The 19188-nt window shown below is 52.8% G+C and overlaps 5 protein-coding genes across 5 annotated transcripts; 2 read left to right on the top strand and 3 right to left on the bottom strand.

Annotated features, from left to right (window-relative positions):
- Positions 1-2233: 2233 nt before the first annotated feature.
- Positions 2234-3729, top strand: ACET3X_009631 (uncharacterized protein; the record flags this gene model as incomplete). Its single annotated transcript, XM_069455768.1, has 3 exons — positions 2234-3315; positions 3371-3440; positions 3490-3729. 3 exons carry the CDS (start codon positions 2234-2236, stop codon positions 3727-3729), a joined length of 1392 nt encoding a protein of 463 aa, XP_069302464.1.
- A 1995-nt stretch (positions 3730-5724) lies between these two features.
- ACET3X_009630 (uncharacterized protein) lies at positions 5725-7623 on the bottom strand (the record flags this gene model as incomplete). The annotated part of the gene is made up of 1 exon (XM_069455767.1): positions 5725-7623. The coding sequence occupies one exon, from the start codon at positions 7621-7623 to the stop codon at positions 5725-5727; it is 1899 nt and encodes a 632-aa protein (XP_069302463.1).
- A 940-nt stretch (positions 7624-8563) lies between these two features.
- Positions 8564-9580, top strand: ACET3X_009629 (uncharacterized protein; the record flags this gene model as incomplete). The annotated part of the gene is made up of 1 exon (XM_069455766.1): positions 8564-9580. One exon carries the CDS (start codon positions 8564-8566, stop codon positions 9578-9580), a length of 1017 nt encoding a protein of 338 aa, XP_069302462.1.
- A 965-nt stretch (positions 9581-10545) lies between these two features.
- ACET3X_009628 (uncharacterized protein) lies at positions 10546-11836 on the bottom strand (the record flags this gene model as incomplete). Its single annotated transcript, XM_069455764.1, has 4 exons — positions 10546-10893; positions 10947-11428; positions 11462-11717; positions 11780-11836. The coding sequence occupies 4 exons, from the start codon at positions 11834-11836 to the stop codon at positions 10546-10548; spliced, it is 1143 nt and encodes a 380-aa protein (XP_069302461.1).
- Positions 11837-12410: 574 nt separating this feature from the next.
- ACET3X_009627 (uncharacterized protein) lies at positions 12411-13720 on the bottom strand (the record flags this gene model as incomplete). The annotated part of the gene is made up of 2 exons (XM_069455763.1): positions 12411-13194; positions 13245-13720. The coding sequence occupies 2 exons, from the start codon at positions 13718-13720 to the stop codon at positions 12411-12413; spliced, it is 1260 nt and encodes a 419-aa protein (XP_069302460.1).
- Positions 13721-19188: the final 5468 nt, after the last annotated feature.

Here is a 19188-nt window from a genome sequence, read left to right as displayed (position 1 = left end):
CCGTCGCTCTCTGGATCGAGGTAAATTTGGCGAAAGAATCCTTCAGCTCCTGGCAAATCACCAATCAACTCACCCAGTAATCGGTCGAGGCCCGAGCCGCATTTGGATCGAGTTCAATGACTGTGCCGCAGTCTACGGGGGGAACTAGAGCATGATGATGTTCGCAGCAGGCACTCCAAAAGAGTTGAACGCATCAATCAGTGCGTCAGAAGAGGTGTTCCCGCACCAAACCATTAGTTCTGACGGCTCGTTCGTACGCAAAGTCTCGGCCGGCAGATGTATTGCAGCGCTTAGTTTCTGCAAGATATTAGTCAACACACTTCTTCACAGCGGCTGCAATGTCAGTGGAGAGCTAATACGAGGGAACTAGTATGAGATACGGCCCTAGCCCCGTGGCGCAAACACAGATGACTATTTGCAGGTGGCTTCCTTCGGTGTGAGGGCGCTTAGGTAAAGATAGCGCTCTCCTAGGCGCAAGAACCTAACCACAGCTGCGTCAGTAGGCACCCACAATGTAGAGGTTGCAGAGCTCCTCTCCAAGGCTGAATAATGTCATTGTCAGAATACCTTTGCGCAGAAAGACCGACCCTTGATGTAAGCCGGGGACCGATGTGTTGCTATTTAGTATTCCCGATGCATGAACAATAGAAGACGGAGAAGCGTTGATTAGTTGGATGAGGATGTCGCTGGAGTGCGAATACAGATCCTCAAAGGAAATTTGCCGCTGCAGACGGATCCCTCCCTCCACTTCATGTGGCTGGTATCATGTGCCGCAGAAGAACGGGCCCTGGCACACACCAAGGGACAATCGGTGAAGGCGTCAAAAGGAGCCCCTTCGTTGGGGGCGAGCTTCCAATCGGCGTTTGATAAAGGCTGTCCATCTCTTCTGTAGCTTGGAGCTTGATGCTGCTTTTCGAATTCCCACGCAGTCTTACTACACGCCAAACAACTCCGGTGCACCGAATCTTGGGCATGTACCTTCTATGTCGCTGTGATCAGCCTGCACTTTCGTTCTAGAGAATCCACTTCCCGTCACAGCAGGTCAGCCAAACGTATTCGCGAAGTAAAGTGGTCAGGTAGCGTTGTGCTACATACGACCAATATCATCGTACCTATCTGCCCTACAGTCTGCCCTGCTGTCCACCACGACGTTTAGGCTCTTACGGCGACTTCGACGCCGACAGGACCCCTCGAGTGGGTCGTTGGTCGACCCAATGACGTTGGTAGCTCAGCGACAAGGGGCTATACTGCACAGCACTCACGCTGGGCGACGATCATGCTCGACGAGATGAAATCCTGAGACAAGACAACTTCCTGCCGCTGACAGATCGTTGCAGTTCGCTCTTGAGATCCTATACCGTCAGATGCTTTCTGTCATGCCTCCGAAGATGATGCGGATCATTGAAGATAGATAATGATGAGGACCACCGGGTCGCCGCCGCCGCCGCTAAGTGCAGGACCGCACCTAGCATGGCTTCACACCGCTTCTGGCACCTGGGGCATATCCTGTTCCCCTGAGTGAGCGGCTGGTGTACGATCCGGCGCACAGGCTGGAGGCACATCATCGCAACAGATGCAAATGCATCTGTTCTTACTGTAAGAAGCCGCCGCCTCGTCGCCGCCGCAGTTGCACCTTGTAGCAGTAATGCCATATTACTTCAACGGCGCGACGGAAGTAAGCCGATTGAATGCCCGCTCGCATACGGTTTAGGTCCATTAGCTGGAGGACTTCCGCGTGTCGCACCTCGCTCCGACACATTCGTTGTTGTTTTCGCAATCCGTGTCGCCTTTCTACAGCCGCCGCCTTGAACATCGACAAAGGCATTACACCCCACAACGCAGCCTATGCCCCGTCACAACAGCTAACCTCATCATCAGAAGTCAGTATTGCCGAAGTTTGTAAGAGACCGAGACCCCCAGAATTTCAGGGCAGCAAGGCGCAGACGTGCGGAACCACCCCCCTGCCGCCAGCGCGCGCGTCTGCGCTAGGCCAGAGCTCCATCTTCTAACACCCAACTCTTAGCTCCTCCCATCCCAAGCATCCTCGTCATCCTCATTGTCGTTATATCACCCCCAAATCTTTTGCTCGAATCTCAGTTCGACGTGCTTGCTCTTCATATCTGGACCCCGCAACCACTACCCAAGGAGAATCCCACCTGGACAAGAAAACCTCCACACTTCAGCAGAAGGGAGATATCTCGTCTGTGTCAACAGTCTCATCACAGCCGCTGCCATGGAGCACTCGGACTTCTCGAGATCTGGATACTACCCATCCGACTCCACCATGGATGACAACGCCGGCGACACCGGGAACGATACAAGTGCCCTTACCAGCCTCGATGAAGATCCCTACGGCGGTTCTGAGAGTCTCGAGAATGCTGACTACAGCAATACTGGTGACGGTCATGAAACTTTCCAAGCGACGAGCCAGTATGATCCCGCACAGCACGACTTCGAGATGTCCTTCATAAACCAAGTGTTTCCACAGGAAGATTCATCAAGCATGCCAGAGAGTCTACATGCTGGTCAGCTGAATCAATCACAAGAATCGATGTCGGTCTACGATGTCCAACCTGAAGCTGAACCCTCAGATGTCAGTCAATACGACGCTGGATGGCCGCCATCGCAATACAGCGATTTCCACCATGCTCCGCATTCGCAGTTGTCCTACCAGAGTTATCCCCATCAACCCGTGTTTCCCACGTATGGCGCGTCCTACCACGACCACTTCCAACCCCAGTACGCCGTGCCATCTGCTCAGGAAGGCCTCGGCTCCACTGGACCAGGACTCGGAGAAGATAACGCTACACGCAATGTGCCACATGTTTCTCATCAAGACGACTTCGGAGGCGAATCTGGGAAACATTATGGTGTTCATCTCCACCAAGGAAGATACAACATGGTCTTCACGCCACATCAGTCCATTGTGAGAGGCAGAGACGATCCATGGTCTACCGAGTTAGAGCCCAACCACCACCAAAGGGATTTGGAGCAGCAGGTGGAGAGTATAGTAGGTGTAATCGACACGTCGGAAGTTAGCTACACCAATGATCCGGCTGACAGGGTTCACGGCTTCGACATGTCGATTGCGGCTCCGAGTAGTTATCCTGGGATTACCGAATCGGAAGAAATTAGTGAAGGCACCATTCCCCTTGTTGAGACGTTCCAAAGCAACTCGATTGCCTCTCTTCAGAACTCAGGATTTGGCTCCCATTACAAAGGCCTCGAAGGTCTCGCTGTGCCTTGGCCACAGACAGGAGGACAGCAAAGAGCTCCGCCGATTCGCCATCGTTCTGGAGACAGGTATGACATAACGTGAGTCCTTACCCTTAACCCGGTACTGATGGCGGAGGTATGCTAATGTTAGTAGACCAGTTGCTCGTGACAATTACCTCGAAACACCTGCGCACGGTGCGCCGATATCTCCGCCTCGCCCTGAGGTAAACCCTACGCCATCGAGTGTCCTTCGCTGCCCTCTTTGTCCTGCAGAATTTCGAGGCCCTTACGGCCGAGGTAATCTTGGACGACATAGAAGACAGAAGCATAACGGCCCGCCAAGAATTTGGACTTGCGAGGAAGAACAGTGTAGCAAGGTCTTCGCACGAGGCGATGCTAGACGGAAGCACTACCGTCAGTGCCATCCCGAACTTGCTTTGCAACCGTAAACTGCAGGTGCCTGATCAGCAAAAGACGACACTGATAACAAGTCTGCCCCAACCTGGACACTAGGCCGGGCTCGACGGTGCTCTCCGGGATGGTCTGACGACTGGAACCGATGAGACTTTGGGTTTCTGGCGCGCTTCAACCTCGAGCATGTTCATCATGCTTCTTTCTATTGTCTTGTTGGACCGCTTCCTTTTCTCCCTTCTCTTTCTTCACACTCAGATGTGTATGTCCTACAATGTGGCATTTTGGGAATTCTTAGGAGCCTCGGTCGACTTATTTCTTTTTGCCCAAGGCGGTTATCCACTTGTTTCGTACTTTTCTATGCCTTTGGGCTCTTTCCATTTCTATTTCCAACAAAAAAAAAGTGAAGCATAACGATATGAGATGGCATTGCGTTGTAATGATGGTTCGGTGCTGAGTGCGGCATGTGGAATTGGCCATGCAGGGCGAGGCCTGGCAACGTTTCTTTGGTTTGTCTCGGGCGTTATGGGTATGGGTATGGGATACGTATTCGTCAGCTCAAAGCGCTACGGGTCGATGGGAGTCAAGGCGATTGACGTGAAATAGAAGGATGGGCGTATATGGGCGAAATAATCGGTTGTTGTTGCATCGTCGCAGAGATCGATAGTTTGACGGGCAGGCATAATGAACTCCTTGATGTACGATAGGTACGCGTCGACGCGATTGACGATGATGTTTGGCGGAGGTGTACGAAGGTCAAAGGGGAGGCGGAGTCTAGGTCTGAGCATCTGCAGTCCTGCCTGCTGGAGGTCCGCTGCTCAGGGATTCCAGCACGGTCCCAGCACACTACCGTACCTAGCTTTCCACTAGTAGTATTGGAGGCCCTGACAATCGACGCCTCCAGACGTCTACTAGATCATTAGCATCGTTGGCGACTCATGGCCTCGATTCAACATTGCTTCTTACCACATGGCTTTGCTCCTCTTCGAGCCGTTTTGTCAACCTCTACCTAGCGTGCTCCCCTGAATCTCCGCCCTAGGCAAAAACTAGCAAACGACGTAGGCGCGGCATTTGTGCGAATAGGGTAACACTGCATCTAGTCACAATGGCAGACTTGCTGTCGTTCAAGCTGCGTTTATGCATCGCGTCTCAGGATGTGAAGGGTGTGAAACTTGGAGGAAATCAAGGCCTGTTTGATCTGTTGCAACTACCTAGGTATCGCCGGTGTCTTGGCAAACCAACGTCGAGGTTCAATACAACGTCTTTCAGCGAGCACATCAAGTAGTCCAATTCTGTTGAGTGTGTATCAAGATTCAGACACCGAACACGAGAACATGTCGGATACCAGATGTGTTAGCTGTCCAATAGCTGGCTTGGTCAACCCCTCAACAGAGAAGCAGCGGGTCCGAACATTCTATTACACCGTTGTACAGTTGCCTCGAGTCATCGATTTTATGTATCCATTGGCCAGTAGTGGGCACGATTGGCGTGCAATGGGAAGCCACAGCAGGGACTTTTTGCGATGATGGTGTGCAGGAACTGACCGCTCATGACAAGTCAACTCTACCTAGGTACAGGCGGAGCCCAAGTCTTTCTGCCTAGCAAGCCATCGTATCAAGATATAGGACTAACCAATCGCAGTATAGAAGCAGTTGCCCCTGTGCATTTGAGGCGACTTCGATTACTATCTTGTGTCGATGTTACGCTGTGTTTACTATTCTCATCAACCGGTATGGTCATCCGGACATGAACGGGTATACTCGTAACGACTGCATTGCTTTTGTGGGTTCCTCACCGATGAGCTCGTTCTAAATGCAAGTGAAGGCCAGTGGCAAGGCCTGCATGCTCGCATGGTGGCTATGAAGCGACGCGTCGCATCCTTCAACTGATCAAATTTACCTCTGCGCGCCACATCGAGGCGCTTATCGACGCTAACCAAAGATAGTAAGCGTGCCCCGATCGAACAGCCATCTCGGCCCCTCCGTGAGCCTGCGTGATATTCTACAACACGATTGTTTAACGACACAAGTTCATGATGTTGTTTCTCTTGATTCATACGGCGTAGTTGCTATGTAATCTGCAACGAGACCATGACTTTCACGACACCTCGAAGCCCTCGATGTCGCCCTTCGCATCGTATTCGCGGACTATGCGCTCGTACATAGCGATGCCCCCTCCATGAAGCACCCTCCGCATGGCCTGTCGCCGCTTCTCAGGATCGCCTCCAGCAAGGCGTAACGTGGCGCCTTCGTGGTTGAAGTAGCCCGGCGTGCAGGCTATCACGACCGAGTACCACAGCGACCACTTCTCGATCTCATCCACCCACGCATCCTCGGCCTGCTTGGTCGGCTCGATGACCAGCTTTGTAGGGTCCGGAGACCGGCGAGCAGCCTCCTTCAATACATTGGCAAGATGGGTCGACTCGATGTCATAGACAGCAGTGAGGTTTGGCGAGCCTGCTCCGTTGCCGAGACCGGGATAGAGCAGGTTGGGGAAGCCATTTGTGGCGATGCCATGCATCGTTCCAAAGTCGGCAGAGCCGTACTTGTCCTTGAGACGGCGGCCGTTGCGGCCAACAACGGGTATACCAAAGAGCTCTGCAGGCGCTGCGTCGGCACCCGTTGCCAGCAGGAAACCCGTTGCGAGAATCAGCACGTCCAGCTCGTACTCGACTCCGTTAGCGACGAGACCCCGCGGTGTGCACCGCTCCACGCCCTTGCCATCCGTGTCTACGAGCGTGACATTCTCCTGGTTGAAGGCGGTCAGGTATCCGTCCTGGAACGTGGGCCGTTTGCACCACATCGGATACCATGGCTGCAGCTTCTCTGCCGTGGCTGGGTCCTTCACCACGGTGTTCCGCACATGCGCTCGCGCTTGCTCTGCTAGCGGCACGTCCATCTCATACAGCGCACGAGCGTGCTCTGCTACGTTGTCGGGCGTGACAAGGTGTGGGCCTCCAATAAACCCCGCAAAACCGCGCGCCATCTGCGTCCAGCCGTCACTGACAAGGTCTGGATGATCTGCTGGATGCTTCTGACCGTCGAAGAAGGTGTCGAAGTTGAGTCGGCGAGCGCGTTGCCAGCCAGGCCCCGTCGCCACGTCGCGTGTCCATGTGCTACCATATGTGGCCTGCTGGCGGTGTGGTATACAATACGAAGGTGTGCGTTGGAAGGCATACGTGTGACCAGCCCAGCGTGCTACCTGTGGTATCACCTGCACCGCCGTTGCGCCGGTACCGATAACGCCGACGCGCTTGCCCTTTAGTTTGGAGAGAGTAGCATCTGTCGGCGAGCCACCAGTGCAGTCAAAGTCCCACCGTGCTGTGTGGAAGACGGGGATATTGGCGCGAAGCTTGTCGAAGCCTTCGAGCTTGGGCATTCTGGGCTCTGTGAAGACGGTGCTGGCTGGGATCAAGAACTGTGTCGAGATGGTCATTTCCTCGCCATTGCTGTGCTCCTTGCGCATGCGGACCACCCATCGTCTCCGCTCCTCATCCCATGTCGCACTGAGCATCCGTGTCGAGAACTGACCGCGCAGACCATAGTGCGATGCCACGCGCTCGCAGTGTTCGCGAATCTCGTTGCCCGATGCGTACTTGTGCTTGGGCACATAGCCCGTTTCCTCTAGAAAAGGCATGTAGATGTAGCTCTCCACATCACATTGCAGGCCTGGATACCGGTTCCAGTACCATGTTCCACCGAAGCCGCCCGCCACGTCCACCAGATATATACCCTTCGCTGAGAAGCCTGCTTCTACTAGTCGTCCTCCTGCTAGCAGCCCTGCGTGGCCTGCGCCGATGATAAGGAACTGGATGTTGTCGCCGTCCTTGAGCGGATCCTCTCCCTGTTGCGCATATTGTAGCCACGGGTCATCGGCGAGCGGCTTGTCATCTTTACTGGGAAGCCGTGTATACTGCTGAAATCCGTCAGGTCGCAGTCGCTTGTCGCGCTCCTGCGCATATCGGGCTTGAAGTTCTTCGGCGTTAAGCGTTGCCATTTGTGCTTCTTTTCTGTTCACTACAGAGGGAAACTATGAATGATAAGTCTGTGTCTGGAACGAGGGGCTTTGCACCAAAATACACAGTTTTATGTCAATCGACAATCCAAGCCTTTTATTGCGCCGCCGCTCTGCATCTTAATGCCCTGCTTCAGCCTTCTCCTCTTCATCTGCCGTGTCTGTTCCTCCTTCATCCGAGCCGGCTTGACCGGGAACGAAGTGAGAGCAATCTTGCCATGGTGTCGCGTTCGTGTGGTCGGATTCCGACTTTAACCAAAATGGTCCGAGTTCCAACTCCAGGTGTGGGGACGTGGGCTAACATCAACGGTGGATTTTGACGCTATAGTCTGCCTAGGAACGAGCCCCTCCTCACCTCACTCAGGAAGCTGGCAATCGCGATTAGGTTACCAAATCGATGGACGATCCTAAAGCCAACATACGGGCCCGCAGTCCTGCGGCCTATCGAACATAATCATCGTTGGGCACGAGAGGATCACCAATCTCCCGCCCCTGACATCGCCGCCCTCTCACGAAAATCTGCTTCCTCATTGGTTTCGTAGGCCAGGATCTGGAAAAGGGCTCTGACGATGGATCGGATACCAAGAGCTGCGTTTCTGTCAGCGGCAATCTGGCAAGGAAATAGCGAACTCTGCAGGAGAGATGCAATGTGCCTATGTCTCTTCTCAACATTGTACAACAAATGCACCGATTACCCCAAACCCCCCGACGAATCCCTTGTATGCCGAATACGTGACGCGTTGAGGCACCAATGACCTGGCGGTGAATTCCAACTCGAGAGCCTAAGAGCTTGGAAATATCAGACAGTTTAAGAAGTGCTTAACAGTCGAAGGACAGAGATACCCAGAGGCAATTCGTCCCGAGTCTTGTCTCCTCCTGAACTACATCAAACTTCATACATTGTAGTTGAGCTACACACATCATGTCGACCCTACGCACTATCGTGGAGACGGCACCAGCCAAACTCTCGTCCATTTCGTCAAGGCCAAAGGACGCAGCACCGAAAGCTTCTTGGGGGCCTTATTTGGAGCTCACACGCTTCAGCAAGCCCGCCGGACTTCTGGGCGTCTACTTCCCCTACTTCATCGGCTTCCTTTACTCAGTCAACTTGACCAACCCGAAAGCCCTCTCTCCAGAGGACTGGGCCAAGCTGAGCGCCGTATTCCTGCTTGACGGCCTCATCTTGCGCAGCTTCGGCTGCGCGTGGAACGACACTGTCGACCAAGACCTCGATCAACAAGTCGAGCGCTGCAAGAAGCGGCCGCTTGCCCGCGGGGCCCTATCGACGCCCGACGCCCTCTTTACGACTCTTGTCCTCGCCATCTCACGCCACATCCTCTTTTACGCTGCGCTACCAGCCCGCGCCGGTCAGCAGGCGCTCCTCACAACCATCCTCGCCCTCTTCTACCCCTTCATGAAGCGCTTCGGCAACTTCCCGCAGCTCTGCTTGGGCGCAGGCGTGGGCTGGGCGGTCTTCTTGGTTGACGCTGCCGTTGTTGATGGACCGTACCCAGCCGCGCCGGTTCCCATGCTCAATATCGAGGATCGCAGCAAGGCTATGATGGCTATGTGGGCCTGCCAAACTCTTTTCAACATCACTTACGACACCGTCTATGCTTTTCAAGATATCAGAGACGACCTGAATGCCGGTGTGGGCTCGTTGGCTATTGCCGTGCGTCACTACCCCAAGGTATTTCTGCTGTCGATTGCAAGCGCCATGGCCGGCTTCTTGTGGGCTACCGTGTCGTGGGGCGGTCTCACGCGCGGCCCATTCCAGGTCGGTGCCGCCGTTTCTTCTTTTGCCGCCTTGTTCATGTTGGCCCGGCTCGACGTGTGGGATCCTAAAGCATGTAGGAACTTTTTCGTGTACAGCCAGTGGTGGGTCAGTGGGGTACTGTTGATTGGTCTAGTGGGTGAGCTGTTGATGGCCAAGATGTAAATTTGGGAGTCGACGACGTGAAAGACTTTTGGTCAGACCATTACGAGGACGTGTCTCATGAGAGGACATGGTACTGCGAGGATGCAGAGATGACGAGAACTTATGACAGGATATGGGGTAGTCAAGGTGATCGGTAGCTTCTGTTTAACATAGAACAATACAAATTGATCCAGACCATCAGACATGTAGAACCTCTGTCTTCTATGAGAAATTGGCTATTAGTGTTTGAGTCGTGCATCAAGCAACATGAATGCGCATCCCAAGGTGTTTGAAAATGTGCATCGCAAATGTGAATACCTCGTCGGGTTGTTTATCGGGAGAATAGGAAGCAGGGCGTTAAACTTGACATATGAGAAAATTGTTACACATGACTCGGTAAGCTGCGTTTTACAGAGAGCCTCAAAGTAGACCACCGGTGATGAGTAATATTGGTGCTCTGATGCTCCCTCATTGTGATCCCAGGCGCCATGCACGCGCCGGAACGGAATGCCAACGATGACGCAATTCTGACTAGTGTCTTGGCTTCCGGATGTCCCGCGATGCACAATATCACCCTTGTCCAACGCGACTCGCGATGAACAACGCGCCTCTACCCGCAACCGACAATACCTTTCGCCATGCCCTTAATCGGGCCGCACGGATGCGTGAATCAGCCCACACAATACCGTAAACCTTGATCCGATCGCTAGCGCAAACGAGACAACGGACGGAGCGATGATACCGATCAGTGCGGTCTCACGGAACGAGACGGAAGTGAAGAATCATACACAATGTCATAAAGATGGGGTTGTACGAAGCGCATCGGAACTACCATGTATGCATTGATCTGTGCAGATGCATGACAATGCGCTGCAGCATGATATCTAAGCTTCTCAACTGTTCCCCAAGGCTCAACCCAATGATTATCGCGATACAGTAGGCCTCCACCAGGAGACTGAACAGTGACGCTACACTCTTGCGAATATCTAAGCTTCTGGGATTGGTACTGGCCCAGCAGGAGGCTTGCCGCCGGGCAACCAACCCTGATGCACCGTCCTGACACCCCAGCTGGCTGGATAATCAATCTTGGTGTGGAAGAGGCCATAATTCTGGAAGAGGAGAATGTCATGCTCCTCCTCCGGACCCACCCAAATGTGCTCGGGCTTAATCATCCTCCCCTGGATGTTGTCCAGGAACTTCCTGACTTCACCCAAGTCATCGATAACCTTGGGGGTCTCGTTCGGGCCGTTACGGATGAACAACCGACGAGCAAGGTTGTGCTGCACCTGAAACGACTTTCTGCCGGTGACGGGGTTGAACCAGACCAACGGAAGCTACGGTTGCGTTAGTGTCCGACTGATTAGGCGTGTTCCCAGGTCGTACATACCTTCTTCTGCCAATCCTTACTTCCTTCCTCATGCGCCTCTACCTCCTCGTCTGGCAGTTCCCTGCCCTCGTTTGCTACGCCTAAACCATTCGGAGCACCACGGCAGCCCTTGATCTTCTCGTAAGGCCAATACATGTACTCGACCCAACTGTGGTCCACCGTCTTCTTCTCGTCATCGCTCAGCATGTCATACAATTGCTCGACATCTACAAACGCTGTTCGTCCTGGCTTGACTTCCATGCTCTGACCCGAGCCGTCAGCCCACTCCACTGTTTGCGTGCTCTTGCCCTCCGTTGGGAACTTGATGGGCCGGAGCATGGTGAAGGTCGGGGGATCGTATTTCCAATAAGTCCCGTCCACATGCCACCAGTGGAAGCGGGTCTTTCCGGCTTCAAAGTCTTCGTCTGCGAGCGGCTTCTGGTAGTACTGGTTGAAGTTGGTGTCCCCCATGTTCAAACCTGGTTTGCCGTATCTTGGGTCGTCTTGAGGGCCTTTGCCGATGAAGACGAAGGCACCCGCTTCGGGAACTTCGACATAGTTGATAGCTGCCACTATGCCATCTTTCGGGTAGAAGGCCCTGGCAAACGTGGTGTTATCTATCTTCTTGGAATCTGGATCAAGCTTTTGCAGCAATTCCCAGCCACGCTTCGGTTCGAGGTCCTTTTGACCTTTGATGATAAGAAGCTTGTGCTCCCAGGTCGCTTGCTGCAACTGTGCCACTGTCTCGTCTGTGAACTGGTTCAAATCGAGGCCAGTGACGACGGCTCCGAACTGAGGACAATATCGTAAGCGAGGAACAGCAAGAATAGATAGAACCTCTGGTTGGCGCGTACCTTGCATGTCTTTCCCGAAGGATGTGCCAAAGGCTTGATCTTGAAGTTGCTCGCCATGGTATTGAGGATGAAGTAAAAGTGTGTGAGTTGACGATTTCTGTCTTCGCTCGTACGTTATATCTATTGCAATGGTATACCGAAACAGGAAACTTAGTCGCTTGCCTGTTTATTTCCACGTCCGGCCTCGCGGGGGAAAACATTGTTCCTGTGAACGTCGTGGACCAATCTGGCAAGTCGGGTAATACAAAAATCCACCGAGCCGCCTCGCCCAGGATCAACCATGAAACAACATGTCTATCTTCACTCAGGCGTCTCAGCATAACCATTGGCATTTTTTCCAGGTCAAGATGAATTGCGAGGGAATGTGCCGATGCTGCAACCAGCGGTCGGGACACGAGAATGTTCGGGTGCGGCAGTTGAGATCTCAGAACGAGCTTGCTATGTGAAGCCGATGAGGCCAATCGATAAAAAAAAAGAAGCTTTGGCCAGGAAGCTTTGGCCAAGAAACACCAGAACTCCAGCAAGACACATTTGTGGCATTGAACAAAATTCCATTTCAAAGGCTTCAAAAAGAGCAATACATCGCACGCCGTTCCCGTGCGCCGAAAATCAAAAGCGGAAACGAGCACATTTACAGCTTTTCATGAACTGTTGCTCGAGCACCCACCACCTGGATGCCATCTCCATGCATGCTGTACGGTACAAACGTTTTCCGTTCCAGCCCAACCTTCTCAAGAATGCGATCCCACTCCGCCAGTGACCTCTCCCGCGCCCCGTAGTTGGCCATCATCAGTAGATCAAACGAGGCTCCGTACCAGTGTGTGCTCTCATCGCCAAGCGTGAGCTCGTCGAGCAGGATGACCGAGTCGGGAGCAAGTGCATCCTTGAGTTGGGATAAAATATTAAGGCAGACGTGATCGGGCCAATCATGCAGGATGTTGCGCAGGTAGTAAACGCACGCCCCTTTGACTGGCTGCGCCTTGTTAAAGTCATGATAAACTACCTCCAAGCCTTTGATGCTCTTGGCAGAGTCGATTGCAGCCGCGTGTGTATCTTGTAGCACGACACGGCCTTGCACCCAGGGAAATCTCCTGATAATCTCTCTAGATTGGTGACCGTAACCACCTCCGACATCCACGAAAAGCGTCCGGTGCTCAACATCTGTGCTCGAGGTGTGCAAGTACTTCTCGAGCGGAAACACATCGAGCCAGCTTTTTTGCCCCACCCGTTGGAAGGACATGTACTCGTTGAACGCCTGTTGGTGCCGTGGCCGCTGCGACAACCATTCGAAAAAGTGAAGGTGGGTATCCTTGCTTAGGTTGAAAGGAAGGTTTTTGTTGTCCTGCGGCTGCTTGTAGGAATTGTCGGCTAGCCACTTTGGTATCGCGTTGTACAGTGCAATGTTCCTCTCTGTTCTGCAAGGAAAGTCAACTATAGTTGTCAAGGCTAAACACGAATTACTCACACGTGGAATATCACAGACTCCAGCCCTGACATGGATAGATATCGCGTAATGTTTGTCGCACGGTATGTCTCGACGCCGACCTGCTCCACCATCCATTGCGTCGCCGCCCAACGCAACACTCGCACTAGCAGTGCTTTCTCCGCACTCAGCTCCGCTGCCATCTCACTCACGCTCATCACTGCGCCCTCTCGCTTAGTGAGTAGCCTCCAAAGCCCGAGATCGATACCCACTTGCACCATGTTAGGTGGTAGTGCGCAAAAGATTAATCGCTGCATGGTGTCCCACGGTTGCTCGAGCTTCAGAGAGGCCATTCTGGCGGCTTCCAGAAATCGCAGCCGCTTCTCCTCATTTTCACGGAGAGGAGCAGGAATGTTGCCGGCAGCAAGGGATTCGAGAACCTCAAGGACAGTGTCGGCTGTGACACCCTCTCCAGGGTTTGTGTTCAAAGAATCAGGATAGAAGGGTATGGTGGACATGATGGTAACTCTTTGCTGATGGATTTTTATGCAGGTCTGTGGATAGATGTATGCAACAAGTCGCGACAAAGAGATGAACTTATACAGGAGAGCGCGACAACAAGGGTTCAGGCTCAGATCGACGTTATGCATGTTTTGGTCGGTGCATTGTACGTTATCAAGAGCTGCTTGTATCATCGGTGGCCGAGATTGAGGTTCCGGAAGATCATGTGGAGTTTAGCGATGGTCGCGAGGATGAGGAGTAGAAACCACAGTGCGATCATGTCACTAATTGACACGAGTAGTATTGCCCGAGCTAGAAAACAGGCCGAGCTATCGCTAAAGACCAAAGACCCCTATATCTCCACTCTGGACCCTTTCCAACTACATCTTTAACCTAATAACCTCCGCCCTTTCCGCTATTTTCTTCGTGAACTCCCCAACGACATCTGCACACAGTGCTAGCAGCGGGTTCTTCATTGCGACGTCCCCGCCGACTAGCAGCCCTGACAGTAGGGCATCTCGTAGCTGCTCCAGCACGCGTTGTGCCTCCAGTACCCGCTTCATTAGTAGCACGCGTACTACAGCCCGTCTGTCGGCGCCCTGGATCGGCATTGATCCACAACGCAACGGTTCGCACTCCTCGTCTACCACAGATGGTGGAAGCATGAGGTCATTGCCATTGCCATCGCTCATGCTAGATAACGACGATGGTGATGAGGATCCCCGGTTCTCATGACTCGGGCTGGGTGTCATTGTCGGTGTCCAGAGGGAGGTGCCGCCCAATTTGAGTGACACAAGCGCCCGATCAATGGCTTCGCAGATGAGAAGTGCAGTTGAGGGGCGTGTAGAGCACTCGTTAGCGCAGGTTATCGTGGTGCAACAACATGTGATTAGCGTTCTGGATGTGGATAGAGCGGCTGATGTGGAGGCGAGGGATGGTGAGGACGGTCCGTGGGAAGGCGTGGATAGGTAGTCAAGAAGGTTGGAGACGCAGTTGCATGATTTTGTCGAGTGGGGGGGTTGGTCGAAAGACTGTGGATATTGTGGCTGTACTTGCTGTTGTGGATGGATCGTATAGCTGCCATTTTCGAAGTCCCTACTGCTCGTGGTCGGTATTGGTATGTCGTTCTGTTGCTGATCCAGATGCCGCGCTTGATGACCGTCCGGTGTAAGCAAACCAAAGTACGGTAGCGCTTCGTCGAAGAGCAGAGGCGTAGAAAGCGATTGGTGTTGTTCCTGATCATGTTGATGTTCCCATGGTGGTCCGCAGAAGCCTACACTGAGAAGCTCTGGAGCGATGTGGAAGTCGGGAGACATGGTATAATAGCAACCGGCGGATTGTTTCGGTGTACCGCATTGTGAATCCGTAGACTCCGTAATGCCTTGCATGAATTCGCCTTCCGAATTTCTAAATGAGGAGAAGTCCATGTCGTTGGGGCTCGGGAGCGGCATAGTCTGCGCCATGCTAGGGATGGTGGGTGTATTGGAACTGGAACTGGAACTGGAGCAGTCTTCGGGGGCGGATAGCATGCTAGGTGGTCCAAAGGGTGACGTCTGGTCTGTGACCGAGATTGCGATTCCGTGCTCCGTCGTGGGCGTCAAATACCCTTTCAAGTTTGCAGATGTACTGCTCTCAATGCTAGATGTGCTCTTGCTGTGATTGCGAGTGCGTGGTCGTCCAGCGCGTCGTGCTGGACTGTAAACGCACTCTATGCCCTTCTTTGCACATCTGCGACATTTTGGCCGTTCTTGGTCGCATCGGATCTTGGAGTGTTGGCAGCTGTCACATGCGAGGCGGTACTTTGTGGGTTTTGGCATCTGGGCACTGCCTTTTGCACTTGAATCTTTCTCCTGCATGTTTGATTTGACGTTGATACTTTGGATGATAGTCAGTAAGTAGTAGCGATATCACGGTACATGTATTCATGATTATCTCAGGCCAAACTGTCGTATGTGGAGACGCTAACGTCTGTGCGCACCCAACGAGCCAAGTCAGCCAACGAGCCACCTCAACAGCAAGTTGACGATAGAAAAATGAGGCTGTAGACGCCCACCAAAAAGCTATTATCGTGAGATTTTTTGGTGTATTGCTATATAGAGGCTTGCGCATCGTTTACACTACTTATATCTCGCTGGCGTCTTGATTTGGCGGCCGCGCGCGCTGTTTTTGGGTGGGGGAGACGCCGCTGGCGGACCAGCGTCAGCCCGACTTGATGCAGCAGCAACACGACGACGCTTCGTTAGATTTTTTGCTGCTTTGTGTGAGGCTTTTCGCTTGCCTTTATTTGCTGTATCGCGAGATTTTTCTGTGGTTGCAGCGTCGCGTTGCTGTTTTTTAAGCGCCCGTTGCGCAGCTAGTTCCTCAGCCCGCGCTTTTCGCTCGCCATTACGCTGTATTTTGGCCTGTTGTCGAGCAACCCGCGCTTCTTGTTGAAGCTGCTTTTTGTATGCTGTTGCCGCCGCTTTCAGCTGTCTATCCTGGGTTTTTTAGAGTTGTAGTTGCTCGGCTTCGTCTAGTCTTACGCGCTCGCGCTCGCGGGCTTCGCGAAGCTTTCTTGGAGACTAGAAGACGGCGCCGCCGTGGTACTCCTCGTGCTGTTGAAGGTCCATAGTCTTGCTCTTCTTGGTGCGCTTTTCTCTCGCTGTAACCGCTTGTTGCAGACCTTGGTTCTCGTGGTGGAGTAGTTCGTTTTGTACCTGTAGCGAGTGTAATGAAGCCTTAAGCTGCTGGGCTTCAAGAGTCGCCTTGTCAGGTACCGCAGCGTCGTAAATTTTTCGCAGCTCTCTCCAGCTATCGCCGTCGCCGTGTTGACCAATTTTTAAAGCTTCATCTTGTCGCGAAGTGCGGTTGTTGAAGCGTTTTAGAACAACCTCTGCATCCATCAGCCACACGCCTGTAGCTTGAAAACTCTTCTTGATGATCTCCGGCGTGGTTGCAGAGGTCCACGCGGGCCAAAAGTTCTCAAAAAAAATCGCGTTTCGTGATTCTCGTGATGCCCTGCGTACGCTGGAGGTGACGATCGAGTTCACGGGAGTAGTACTTTGAAAGAGGCGCGAAGACGACGACATCTAGCGGCTGTAAGCTGTGGGTTGAATGAGGTGGAAACACGGCCAAGAGGATGCGATTGCTATCGCAAAAATCTATAAAGTCGGTCGTGAGATGACTGCCGTGGCTATTAAGGATCAAAAGCCGGTAGTTACGACGCGCTTTTTGCTTCGTGAAGCGTTCAAAAACCTGTTTAAGCCATGCCAAACCTATGTCGTTGTTGCTCTATCCCGTCTCCGAGTTTGAGAAGAAAACCTCGTGTTTCCCGGCCTCTACAGCGTCCACCCATCCCGATTGAATGCCGGAGGTGCCCTGGTACACAAGAGCTGGCAGTAATGCCTCTCCAGAAGCGCATACGCAAGCTAGCAGCGTTATCCATTCACGATTGCTATCTTGTAGAGCTAATTTGGACTTAATTGAGGCCTTAGAGAAGACACGTTTGCTACGCTTTACTACTCTAACATAGAAGCCTTTCTCATCCATATTGTATGTGTTACGCTCTTCAACACCGTGTTCTTGCATCTTTGAATAAAGCATGTCGAAGTATAGCTTGTACTTAAACGGCGAGTCAGCTTTGTGCCTGTCACGATCGATTCGGGTGCTCTATTTGATGGTAAGCTCGTCGGCGTGGCGATGGAGAAACCGGGTAACTTAGCTTTAGGAAACCTCCTACTTCGCTATCGTCGCCGCGAAATTTTGTATCATCTCTCGCGTTGGTGGCAAGCCTCGCCTTGCGCATCTTTCTATGTATAACACAAGTTCATGCTCTTGTTGTGGGTTGAGCAGTTGTCGCTCGCGCGCCTCGTCGTGCCGGGAGTGTTGTGATCCCTTGTGCCTCCGCGATAACGTCGTTCGATCAACTCCGAATTTTTTCGCGACTTGTCGGTACGAAAGTTTATCACCAGACTCTTGCGAATCCAAATATTTAATCGCTTCTTGAATTGGGTCCATGGTGGTGGAGTTATGACGCGTTGAAGATGGGACGACACACGATGATGCGCGGTACGCGTGGCTCGTTGGCTGACTTGGCTCGTTGGGTGCGCACAGACGCTAAGACCTGACAATATGGAGGGACTTCGGAATGGTTTCTGGCTGATAACAAGCGCTGATACTAGTAATCTTGCTATGCAGCCACGTGTTGGTCATCCGATCCCCAACTGCCGCGGTGGTAGGAGGCAAGAGTTTCGTATGTGGCACTGAGATCTCGCGATCTGGGGACACTTCGAAAGGAGCCGACGCATTGCAACGTCCAAGGTTGCATGCTGGAGCGTAATCCTCCTAGCTCAGATTAGGTGCTACAGCCCCTTGCTAGTGGCCCACTCACGATCCTTCCTCCCTGCTATCACGGGCAAGTGAAACATGCTCTTGCTAGCTGCCTCCAACACCAAACCATTGTCTTTTACCACAGTATTGGAACCGCACAACATTCAATAAGTAATCAAGTCTGCACTAACACAGGGCTCGGAACGACGCACGTCTTACGCCGCAACCGTGCCTGTGTGTTGGAAACGGTCGCTTGGCCCAATGACGGGGATGTACCGATCGGGAAGCACGCATCGGCTAGGGTATAGACAGACCTTCCACATCTCATACCTTCCAAGGTGGGTTGCCAAGGTCTGCGGGGTCCAGGTTCACGCAGGGCTCGGGCTCGTGTTGCGACGATCCACGACAAACCTGGAGTTAGACATTGGTCGGGCTGGCTAGGGGACGCCATTGGCTTGTTGGTGGCTTCTGGAGCCGCCAGCAAAGAGCATCTCCGTACACACGTTTCCTTGTTGTTCTCCCTCATCTGTAAGTGGGGAAGTACGGATCGTTCGGTACCGAAGACGAGTACCTAGGCTTGGCTTGGCTTGCAGTCGGAGGCCGTTGCTCCAACTTTCCGAGACAGATTTACGGCCGAATACACCAGGGCTGAAAACACGATCATCAATAGGCAGTTTACTGCGTTGTACGATGAACAAGAAGAACGGCATATTCGGAGGTTGGCACACCTACCTATTCAACAAGCAAGAGAGCGGTGGACAAAGCAGGGTTTATTGTTCAAATTGCAGCGTACGTATCACGTCAACCAAAGACACTTGGCTAGTGATATGCAACATTTCTTCCTCACGAGTATCTTTCCGTATGGTTCGGTATGAACTACAGAGCTCTTGAGTGACTCGTTGGTTCTGCAGTATCGCTTTACCTGGACAAATTGAATGGCCACCGGGATATTAGCTAATGCTACATACCGGATCCGGGCGCTATCTTCATGCGCTGCCCCTATTCTGGTGGGCTTGCGTGGAGACAAGCGATCCAAGGGGATGTCCTCAAAAGGGCCTTGTTCGGTTGCACCCACAAGTCCTTACGATAAGATATATACAAGCCTTCGGGCCGAAGTGACAAGCACGCCCAATAGCTAGCACGATTGGAACCCGTGGTATTCCGTAAGCTCCTTGAA

The sequence above is a fragment of the Alternaria dauci genome, chromosome 10 (genome assembly GCF_042100115.1).
Source record: "Alternaria dauci strain A2016 chromosome 10, whole genome shotgun sequence".
NCBI lineage: Eukaryota > Fungi > Ascomycota > Dothideomycetes > Pleosporales > Pleosporaceae > Alternaria > Alternaria dauci.
This window is presented reverse-complemented; position numbering and strand designations above follow the sequence as displayed.